Here is a 12,259-nt window from a genome sequence, read left to right on the forward strand (position 1 = left end):
CCTCCTCCTCTAGATTCTGTTCTGTCTGCTCGGAGGATGGTATAGTCATTGGGGATAGCTAGTGAGAGAGCTGGGCCAGCGGCTGCATGGAGCCAGGACTTGCATCCAAAGCAGAAGCGTGGACCTCAGAGATCACTGGTAGGCGCTGAGCTCTCAGCCAGATGGCCGGTAGTCGTAGTTTAACAAAAGGTGTCTGTAGGTCTCCCTCCGTTGAGCTCGGACCTTTCAATCACAACACTTGCAGGGGTTTCTGTCACAATTCGGTGCTCTGAGGCACCAGTACCCCATAATGTAGTGGGAGCCTTTAAACATTTCCTGGGCCCCACTCTGAACAGATTGTGCTGTGCACCAAAAGGAGTCAACTGGGCTCAGTCCTGGCGCCTTTGGCACCAAGCTCATATAGAACAGGAAGTGATCTTCCCTTATTCCAAGAAGGAGGCCTGGTGAGTTACTGCTTCTGCCTGCCAGCAGTGTATGCACACTAGTCTTTTGGGAGTGGTAGGGTGAGTATTTAAGCTCCACCCCTGCTGAAATCCATGCTTCGCGTTACACTGCTCACCGTGACCAGCTCTCAGTTTTCTGCAGCATCGGGACCCACTTTGGCTCCAACAATATCCAGCCCCAGCTGCAAGGAAAGAAGACAAACAAACACTATTAGAACAAGACTTACCTGTTTCCGGACGCTGTCGTAGAATTCCATCAGCAGCCGCCTAATCATCGATCCTCAGAACCACAGCTACTCGGCACCTGGAAGAAAGAACAAGAAGGACAACAGGTCAGTTTTGGAAAACTAAAGACTTACGCTCACCGTGCAACTTAAACCCCGCGCAGCCACACTTACCGGGTTACGGTGCGCAATGCTCCATCTCTTCGCTAGCTCATCCAAACCGCAGTAGGTCTGAGCATTTTGCCCTGCGGACACCAACTTCATCTTGGCACCTGCAGAGGAAGGAAAAGACACGTGAGAGAAAGAACAGCACGTAAAAGCTAATTCTAACAGCAAGGACAATACTAAAACACCTTAAAAGGGAGTAAGCAAGACAACAAGAAAGACAGAGTAAAACAACCGGAAAAGTTAAGAGAAAGACAATTAACAAGTAGGAGACAAGGAAAGACTTACCTTGGCAGATCAGAGCAGGCTAGTCTTATCCACAGCCGGACTGGGCAAGCGGACCAGTGACGTAACTTTGTCCATCAGAGCCTGTGCCCTGCAGCAGTGCCCCTGCAATGAATAGCAGGACGGATAGGCCACCAACCACAAATATAAGGTGAGGAGCATTCAAGGGGAGAATTCAATACCTAGGGAAGGGGAAGAGCAAACAGGGAGGGAGGTCTGGGCGGACACATGTACCAGTAGCCCGTAGCTGACCTTGCTTTCCCATCCTAGGAGCAGACCCCAAGCAGACTATATCTCCCAAGTAATTGAGCCCAGCAGTCCAGACGGCTGTCCTTCCAACAACGGCCAACGTCCCTGCAGAGACCAGGTGAGCATAGCAGTTCCCTTCACCAAGCTTAATTTACCTTCTTTAGGGGTTCTCTTCCCCTAACTTACCGTACTTCTGGTCTCCCTCAGTCGGGCTCAGACCTTTTCCTGATGTCGAAGACTTTCAAATGTGCGAGGCTTTTACTATAGACCTCCACAGGACCACTTTGACTTTCCCTTCAGCTCACACTCTTGTGTTATTCGCCCCAGTGTCTCTTGGTCTGGGTAGATCATTATCATAAACAAAAAAGTTCAACATTCGCCCTTTACTTCCCCTTTTCTCGGGGTTAATCTTGATTATTACACCTTTTAGAGTTCATTCACTTTGTCATTTTATAACAAAACATTTCACCTTTCGCAGAGACTTTCGAGTGGGCTATTTCCTTTCATCTGACCACTCTGCTAGTCTACATCACTGGCTTCAACATTATCAGTAATTTAAAGATCACCAAAGGTCTGCCTTACTGCACGTCTCATCCACTCACGTGCATCCTTCAATTGTGAGATATACTATTGCAACTTCAATCTTCTCTTAACACACACTGGTCTTTCACGTCGCTCACCAACTCACCGGCTGTGTGCATTCCTTTCTTGTCTTTACGGTTTGAATTTGTGAGTCAAGGCAAGTACCACAGGCTTGGCTTCGCCTCCCTAACTCTGTTGTTCACCCGGGAGGGTCACTGGCACCCTTCAAACACAATGTAGTCTTCTTGTCTGGGATTTGGCCTTCTACCCTTATCTTTCACAGGTCTTTGGGGGCAATGACCGCCTGCAGGGAACTCCTGAGTTTCTCTACCATTTGCTCTCGCCCCTCTGTCGGTCGCTCTGCTCCAGTAGGTTTGCCTTCGCCCCAGAAGTTCTGCTCCTTCTCGTGTTCCGCCGTGCTCAGAGTGTGTCTCTATGTTCCACCTTTTATCTGTGTGGGGAGAGCTAATGGGTATCAGATGTAGGTGATTAAAGTCAAGTGTCTGACTTTGCCTGACCCCATTAGTGGGACATGTCCAATGAGATATGTATGGGTTAGCCTCGTTACTCTCAGTCGCCCTCTCCCTCAGCCAAGTGTTTGTGTAGAAAGGGGCAGGGGGTCGGGACATTGGAGAATCCGATAAAATATGATGGGTCATGGGTATGGGAAAGGGGGATTACCACATCTCACTATCAATTGTCTTACCCCCCATTCCCTGAAGACCCCTCACGCAGGTGATCCTTCTGCACTGGTCCACTCCCAGGGCCTTGATCCAAAAGCAATGGCTATGCGCTGGCCACCTGAGAGAGAGATCCCTAGGCGAGACACCCTTTGGTTTCTCACACCTGTGACCGAGAGCACCGCAGGGCGAACATGAGTCCCAGTGGTGGTCGGGCCCCGAACACTCAAGGCAGAGTGCATGGTGGTCTGAGGCTGGTAACGAGCGGTCGCATGAGGCACAGCTCATGAATCCTCCTGCAGCCAACATGTGCCGGGGGATGCCAGGCACCGAAGGGAAGTGAAATAAGAATTGAAAAAACAAACGGGGAGCACGCAGAAAGCTAAAAAGTCTCCATGTTGGCTGCCAGGTCCGACACTGTGTGTAAAAAGGGACTGAGGTGAGGCACCGGAGGGTGGGGCCTCGGCAGGCTGTTCCCACACCTAAGGCCGCACCCCACGCGCTATGCTAAATTTAAAGGGAAATCTCAATTTTTCACTGCCAAAGGGTCCAGTACCGTCCCCATGTTGGGGGACACCCACAAGGATGGAGGAAAGGGGATGGGACACATGAGCATCAGAGTTACCAGGGCCAATAATACCGGTAAGGCCCCCAATGAGTCCTATGGACTCCATGAAATGGGGATTTACCTGCCGTTACCTGTAATATGCTGGTAATTCCAGCATATCAGGTGCCGGTAACGGTAGGTCAGTTTGCTGGTATCCATCCAAAATTACCGGCACGATACCGGCAAACTTGTAATGAGGGCACGATACCGGCAAACTTGTAATGAGGGCAGGAGTAATATAGCATGCCACGGCTTCTTTACCACAATTCTCCTCCATGCTGATCTAGTGCCCAGAGCTGCTTTTAATACAAACCGAGTCTCAAGGATGTATTGCTGTTTTTTTGGACAGATCCCTGACACAGGACTATAGCACCCAGACGCTTCTTTGCCACAATTCACTGTCACAGTGAAAAAGTGTGCCGAGCCCAATATTTGTAATCCCCTCTCACTCCTATACAAAAAAGGTAGCCAGCGCCCCTCTCTAGAATGAACGTGGCATGATAACCTATTCAGTGGTTTTTACCCACTTTGAGAGTCCACAGCCATTGCTTTTTGCTCACTGTACTTTTCATAAAGGAGGAAAATACCCATTTGCATATCAGTCTTTGTCCCGCCCACAAGGGCAGTCCAGCACCGAAATGCCAGGCAAACCTCCTTTGAACACGACTACCAACAGAAACCCCATAAACTTGTTTCAGCCTTGTCGGGCCTCATCAGTGAGGTGGAGCTGTGCCTCTCTGAGCTCAGTGAGCAAGGGGTCCATGTCTGGGTTCCCCCAGGTAACTTAGGGTGACCAACCCCAAGTTACTTAAAAGAATACAAAAAAGGTAGCAGGCGCCCCTCTCTAGAATGAACATGGCATGATAAACTATTCAGTGGTTTTTATCCACTTTGAGAGTCCACAGCCATTGCTTTTTGCTCACTGTACCTTTCACAAAGGAGAACTTTCCATTTCCATATCAGTCTTTGTCCCGCCCACAAGGGCAGTCCAGCACCGAAATGCCAGGCAAACCTTCTTTGAGCAAGAGTACCAACAGCAACCCCATACACGTGTTTCAGACTTGTTGGGCCTCATCAGTGAGATGGAGCTGTGTCTCTCTGAGCACATTGAGCAAGGAGTTCACGTCCCACTCCTATGGTTTATCACACTGTTTTCGCTCTCCCCACCAATAGTGTATATTTCCCAGTTTGTAACCCCTTTTCAGGCTCCCAAGAACATAGTTTTCTCCCTCACTCACTGGCTCCCTGGCATCATCAGCTTGACCAGCCTGCCAATATAGCCCAGGTCTCTCAAGGGTTCTAGCTTTCCCAGACTGCATTCCAGTTTCAGGCTTCCCTGCAACAGTTCTGGAATTTGGCATTCTCGCTCTATCAAGTCTGCTGGCTCCCAGAGGAATGCTTTTGCCTTGTCTTTGTCTCACTCTGACCTTTTCTTGGCCTTTCCTATCCGTTCTGTATCAAAGGACCTTTACTGATGGGTTATCTTCTGCCTCCAATGTATGAGGCTCTTGCATAGGCCTAGTTGCCTAACGTAGTAATTTGCCACAGAACATCTACGACTTCCCGAGTCTATATGAGCCCCTGCGGCCATCATAACTCCTGGAGTAAGTCCTGCCCCTGTTTTCTGGCTTTGCGCATCTCTCCCCTCCCAGCTCTCCATGTCACCATAGACACTTCCACTCCTAATATGATTTACGCAGGCTTTGACTTGTGTCCACGGGGATCCCATATTTTGGACGAGACACTGCACTGGCACACCTTTATCTTACTTTGCTCTTTTTTCCCCATGCCACACTGCAAACCAGTCTCACATGGCCCTACTAAATGATATCCAATCCGAGTCTGTTCCTTAGCACTAAACAAACATTTTGCGGACCTCCTGAAATCCATAAAGCCCTGCATAGAATGAACCTTCGGTCTTGGTTCACTCTGTAGGCCTTTGGGACACAAGTATTTCCAAAACTCACATTCTTAGTGTAGAGTTGGGATGACATTCCATGAAGTACATGCCCAAACTAAAAATAGGGTTTTGACAAAAGGAAATTCTTGAGTCTCTACCTCTAAAACTACATCACTCAAATCAGGACAAGACCAGGGTCTCAGAGTGGGGTTCTGCAGCAACAACTATTTATTGCCTCCAGGTAGCTGTAGATTCAGGTTATACTGCCCCGGTCATCTGGCTTTATTGGACTTCTGTGTCCCTCCAGGCCTTTGGACAGGGAACAAGATATGAATTTGTCACAATATGGTCAGAGCATGAAACATTACAGCATTCTGCTCAAGCTGATATTTCTCTGTCAAACATATCAAGATTTGTTCAAATACTGCATTTCCATTGTCATAGATGTCACATTACAAAAAGATTGATTACTGAATACAGGAATGCAAACCTCTGACCATACTGAGATGAGTACTATCTAGCCTTAACCACTGCAGCAAATTGTGCACGAATACTAAAGCTAGTCAGACAAGATGCCAAAATTATACACCTGGGTAATGTGAGAGGGTCAGCAGTGAGTTGGGGACACCTCTCAGCGTGGAGTGAGAGGCTATCACTGGGATTCCCCAGAGCCAGTCCTGATTTACTATCAATAAAGATGTTTTTTTAGGATGTACAGAATTGTGCCCTCTTGAATTAGTTTTGTATGAAGCATCTTACATTTGTTTAAGTTGAAGTATGGAAGGTTATTTTGTGACCTTGTGATGTATATTATAACCTCTGACTTTTGGTTCCTTTGTGCTAGAAGTTTGTTAATGCTACACTTTGTGATTGGAAAGGTGGGCAGAGGAACCACATAAGACACTGAGATTACTACTGTGTCTAGTTTGGCCACAAACAGAGCAGAGGCTGCATCAGCCTGGTCGTTGAATGCAGTGTGAGGGACATCCACTCAGCAACAGTCAAACCACACATGTCCAATCCAAAATGATGAACGAGTTTTATGAAAGCTCAGGCCGCATCATCCCACAGCCCACATTACTGCCAGATGTGTGAACCCTAGTGAACCACTCCTGACCCGAATCATCATTACCCACAGGTACCCTCAATCCCCGTAACAAAATTCCCAGAGTGATGGGATAGAAAATAATAAAAGGGACAAACACATTGGCTTTGAGTGTGGAGATTAGATGGCGAAAGAGGCACAGAGAAGGCAGTGAGATGTGGTGCCAGTGGAAAGCAGAAGGAATGTGGGTGCAGTAAGGAGCACAGTGGTGGAAGGATTGTAAGGAAAGCAGCCTAGTTGGAAAAGAAAGGAAGGATGAGAGAGTACTGGGAGGAGGGTTAGAGTGAACATTATGAGGCGGGTTGAAATGAAGTGAGAGGCAGAAAAAATAGCAGAAAGGAGGTTGGAAAGTGTGGCAAGGAAGATGGTAGTGGAAAATAACAGACACGTGGTTTAAAAGTGTTTAAAGGTGGAAAGGAGTACTCCGGAAGATGTTGGAAGAAACCATAATAAGACCTAAGGAGAGATTATTATGAAAGCTGTACATGGGGAGAGACAGGAGAGTGAAGAAGAGAGAAGGTGGGATGGAGGGGGAGAGACAGAGAGAGAGAGACAGAGAGAGAGAGGGAGAGAGAGAGAGGGAGAGAGAGAGAGGGAGAGGGAGAGAGAGAGAGGGAGAGAGAGAGAGAGAGAGAGAGAGAGAGAGAGAGAGAGAAATGAAATGAATAAAAAGGACAAGAGATATTGAGACTCCTTAGGAGTGAGACTCTTGTGACTCATCAAGGAGTAAGGCGAGGTTGGGAGCCAGAACCCTGCATCAGGGAGGTGTGAAACGAGATAGAACAGAACATTTCAGATTATCAATTTCTTGCTGGAAGCTACAAGGTTTTACAGCCCTTGCCAAGCCCCAGATTAACCCTTCCAAAACTGAGCATGCCAGTTCATGTGGTCCTGGAGAATCCTGGGAATGAATTCCCGGTGTATCGAGGACTAGAAGGAGTGGACCATGGAGTACAGAACTAGGAGATCAGAATGAAGTATTGAGGACACTTAAAAACCCCAGGACTGTGAGATGCTGTGAACAGAAGGGATTGAGGTTTGAGGGTAGCAAATATAAAAACTGTTGATCTCAAGAAGAAGTCATCCTATTGTTATTGAAACTTATTAGGCTGAGGATAAGGAAACACCATATTGTTGTTATTGGTGAACCTTATTAGCCTGGGCTCAACAGGAAGTCATCCTGTTGTTGTTTGATCTTTTTTAAGTTGCACACCCCTACTTATCTGATCCAATTCTGAAACCATCCCTCATACACTCTATTTTAGATATATCTCTCTATGTCAGCCTTTCGTGAATTCTGCTTGTCTTAATTATTGGACGCTCATCCAGGCCAAACTATCTTTCAGATTCCAGAATACATTTTTTGTTATCTTCATTCCATTTCGACCAATTTGACTCCAACAAGTTGGTGAAAACAGTAAAACAGATTGCTTGGGATTCCATCATCGTATTCAATGAATTCAGTTACAATATCATAGTGGTTGTTTGACAGAGGAGGAGCCAGTTAATCATCTCTCATGAACATTGGGAGTGAACAGACAGTGAAAGGCCGCATTCAGAGGGAGAGGGAGCTGTCGGCTCCCCTTAAATATGGTCCCATTATGCTCCAAGGTCCTGTCTCCTACATTTTGATCCTGACCCCTATTGATGACCCTGCTTATCCTCCCCAACTCCACCCTCTCCTCCATGCACTTACCTGTTCCACTCTCGACCTTCTGGGACACTGTCCACCATCATCCTCCTTCATCACGGCGGCCACTATAAACTGCAACAAGGGACTCACTCCTGAGTCCCTGTCGGGTGCCTGGTGGCTATCTTCTTTTGGGCAAACCTTCCCTAGAAGAAGCAGTCCATTACTGCATAAGTCCCTTTATCAAAGGAACTTTTTAACACATGCACGCTATCAGCACCCCAGGCACTAGGATGGGGTGCTAATGGCCCTAACACCTGTGTTGACGGGTGGGTTTGAGCACTAGGGAGGGACCCACAGCCCTCGAGAGGCCCTTGCTCATCTCAGGCCCACTTTGGGACAAACTGGCAGGCGACCATTAATATTGAACCCCACCCGCGAACACAGGTGGTATCCTTCAGCAAAATTAATTTGATGGTTTTGACCATCTGTGAAAACCTGTGTTTTAGAAACAAATAAATAAATAAAAAATGACCGCTTTTTTAGCAGAATTACACTGGTGCTCTAGCCTATGTACATTAACCATTGAGGACAATATTTATGCACACTGCACCAGGCAATCTAGATTCAAGCCAAGAGTCACGCTGACTGAAAGACAATATTTCCCTGTATGCACTGCTGTGTCCTTCAGGATAACTGAACTGTGGTCATTTCTCAGTGTGAATACACTGAGGCCTTTTTCTGGAACAAATTTCTACAATGGTCTGTCTGCTGCTCCTCTTTATGTTCATAGACGTTCTTCCGGCAGGTGATGGCACAGGCACATTGAGTAAAAAGAGTAAAAAGGTGCAGATAGTCCTATAGACAGGTAATTTTCTTACTCCACACAAAAAACAGCAATGAAGTAGAGGGCACACTATTATTTGCTTTGCAATTTCTTTTTTATGTTGCCATGCCCGAAGCCCCGATTTTTGGAAACTAATTTCCCTCAGAATATGTATGTGGCAGATCACGTTTAATAACCATGCTTTTCAATATTTCAAATGATTCAGGGATATCATCAAACAAGCTTGATTCATATTGAAAGATGTGCAACTTCTTTATGATACACTTTACAAGTGCTAGAAAACAATATAGCAAAACACCAGTAATACTTACTTCATAGAAGTCAGGCAGCCAATGTAAATCTGTTATCAGTTCTTTGTGGCCATTTTCTATTGAGGAAACCGCACAGTATCTCACCAATGGGATCTCGGTTGAGATTTTAATCTCAATTCCTGTCTAAAAGTTTAGAAAAATATATTTTCAAAATACTGTATGTTGATGTAATGGTCAAATATAAAAATGAAACATCATTCATTCATAGTGTTAATGTACACAGAGAGCTTCTATATGGGTCTGATGGTATCAGTAAAAACTGTGGAATATGCCTCCTATTTTTTAAAATATCCTCTAGTTAGAAGTTGCAGTTGAAAAGAAAGCTCAGCATGTGACAAATATGTAGTCATATCAGCCAGCAGGATTTCAAAAAGCAGCTGGATCCTGAAATTCTGCAGTCCTTTGAAACACAACAGATAGGACTGTCATGAGCCGAGATGGGGACTGGACTGCTTCATCATTTGGACACATTCTTTTTCAACAGGTTATCTTTGACAATCTTCTTATGATCTTTATGTGGCTTCAAAATGACCCTCAACAATGAGGTCTAAGCTCCAATACAGTCACATTGGGCCTCATTACAAATCGCCCGGTATGGAAACAACGGTGGCGGTAAACCCGCCGCCACCGTTGTTTCCATGCCGGGCGATCACAACTCCTGCAGGCGAGAGGTGATATTCCTGCCAGGTCTGACCTGGCGGGTTTAACACCGCCGCCTGCAGGCGGACGAGGAAACACCGGCAGCATTACGAGATGCTGCCGGTGTTTCCATGATCCCCATTCCGATTGAGTCCCATAGGACTCAATGGGAATGGGGATTAACACCATTCCGCCTCCGTGATTCCCGGGAAACCGGGGTTGTAATGCCCCGGTAATTCCGGGAATCACAGAGGCGGAATAGTAATACGAGTCCGGCGATAACCAGGCGGTTTTACCGCTGCGGTTACCGCCGGACTCGTAATGAGGCCCATTATCTGTTTGCGGTTGTAAATTATCTAAGATTGGGACTTGAGCGCTTAATGTCTGAGTCATCGCAATCTCCTGTCCCTAAAACCTACCTTGGGAATCACTGTACATCAAAAATAATTTCCCTGTTAACCAATTAGTCACAAGGGGTAGATGAATGACAAGGAGAAACTTTCATTTTTTTTTTTTCAAAGTATTTTATTGGTTTTATGATAAAAGTGAGGTAATACAAACTTATGGATTAAAGTAAACAAAAGGAAAAACAACTTAAACAACAGTAGTCTTCGTATGATGTAACATGTGGGGTTCGAGATGGTGGTTCAGTCCAGGGTATGACTTCTCAGGGAGTGGAGGGGAACAGTTTCAGGGGACTTCTGCATAGTGTTGTTAGGAACCTGTTACTACAAGACACTACAAGTGTTCAGGGGGGCTTATGGTCCGCATCGAAGTGCATGTCCATCAAAAGAGCCTTCCAGGCGACCAGGGTGCCGCTTGTGGCGTCCCCACTGGATGTAGTTCCTTCCTGCCAGGCTCTGGTTTCTGCAGCTGTCCATCTCGCCATCTCGTTTAACCAACGTTCGTGCCTGGGGCCTGCGGGTGTCTTCCAGGCCATCGCTATGGTCCTTTTAACAAGTATACATGAAATATCCATTAGCTTCACCAGGTGTTTGAATTTGCTTGGTCTGGGGTATGTACCCAGTAGGCATTCTCCGGGTGACCATTCATATCTCTCCATTCCAACGTCTCTACAGGACTGCTTGGCTTTTGACCAGAGTGGCATCGCTTTAGTGCAGGTCCAGAACATGTGAATCATGTCTGCCCTGTCGTTCCCGCACCATGGGCACACCGGTGGGACCTTCGCGTTGAACGAGGCAACTCTGTGGGGAGTCATGTAGGTTCGGTAAAGGACATTCAGCTGTATTTGGCCAAATCTGGAGTTTCTTGACACTTTCTTGGGGAATATTAATGCTCTTTCCCATTCTTTATCAGTGAGTGGGGCTACGAGGTCCGCTTCCCATTTTGCCCTCAGCGCCGCTCCCTTAGGGTTAGGTTTATCGATGAGCTTGTTGTACAACCTGGAGACCGGTCTCCAGCCATCGGAGAGGTCATACATTTCCTGTAGTAGAGGGTCGGAGGTAGGTTCTTCTGGCCAGGAGTGCCACTGCTTCTTGGCGGTTCGTTTGAGCCTATGGTACCAGAGGAACTGGCCTTTGGGTAGTCCTTCGATATCTTGTATCGATTCAAAGTCCCTGAACACTCCATCTTCAAACACGTCTCCCCATGTATATATTGCAGCTTCCTCCCACCTCCTTGCTATGGAAAGGTCTGCCTCCGTTTTGCACACATCTGCCATCATGGGGTGGTCTGGAGAGTACGGGTGTTGCACCTTCCTAATGTAACAAGTCCTGGCCCATATCTGTCTGCCAAGCCCCACAACTAAAGGGGCTTCCGGGGAGCGGCAAAGGGGGTCCCATAGGGTTTCCTTGGGAATTAAGTTGGTGTGAGGTTGCTTCAGTAGCCCCAGTTCAGCTGAGGGTTCGTCTGACAGCCACCTCGTGATGTGACTGAGCTGGGCAGCCAGGTAATAGAGCTGGAGATCTGGAAGTTTTATTCCACCTTCTTTATGCGGGAGGGTTAGTGTAGCTAGTGACAGTTTGTGCCTGTGGGGTCCCCACAAAAAGTCCTTAATGATGGCCTCCAATTTCTTGAAGAAGGGAGGCCGTACGTAGTGGCAAATGTTCACAAAGAAATACAAGAAGCGGGGGAGGATTATCATCTTGACAATCGCCGCTCTCCCCACCATTGTCAGTGGGAGTTTGGACCAGAATTTTATAGATCGCCGGAGGTTGGTGACAGCGACTTCTGTGTTGTGCTCATGTGTGAGCTGTGGGGTGTGGCTGACTTCAATCCCCAAGTACCTGAACTTCTCAGGTTGCCATTTTATCCCTATACTTGGGAGGTCTTCTGCTAAGACGTCTCTCAATCTGGCCAGGGGGAATGCTGAGGATTTGTGTCTGCTAAATTGGATTCCAGAGTATCTCGCGTAGTTGTCGAGTACCTCCAGTGTTGTCGGTGCATTGATCTCGGGGTCTTTTAAATACAGGAGAACGTCATCTGCGTACAATGATATTATGTTATAAACGTTGCCCACCTTGATGCCGGCGTCGAAGAGCTGTTGACGGAAGTATATGGCAATCGGTTCCAGTCCCAATATGTACAGCATGGGCGAAAGTGGGCATCCTTGTCTCGTGCCCCTCTGTATTT

General features: G+C 47.0%; 1 protein-coding gene across 1 annotated transcript in view; it reads right to left on the reverse strand.

Annotated features, from left to right (window-relative positions):
• Positions 1–12,259, reverse strand: part of DNAI3 (dynein axonemal intermediate chain 3) — a 2,012,519-nt gene that overhangs the window by 905,203 nt on the left and 1,095,057 nt on the right. The window contains exon 13 of the mRNA XM_069641699.1: positions 9,029–9,151. Within this exon, the coding sequence (XP_069497800.1) occupies positions 9,029–9,151 (123 nt within the window). The remainder of the gene's footprint in view (positions 1–9,028; positions 9,152–12,259) is intronic.

This window comes from Ambystoma mexicanum, chromosome 1q (assembly GCF_040938575.1).
Source record: "Ambystoma mexicanum isolate Mex_15411 chromosome 1q, UKY_AmexF1_1, whole genome shotgun sequence".
Lineage (NCBI taxonomy): Eukaryota > Metazoa > Chordata > Amphibia > Caudata > Ambystomatidae > Ambystoma > Ambystoma mexicanum.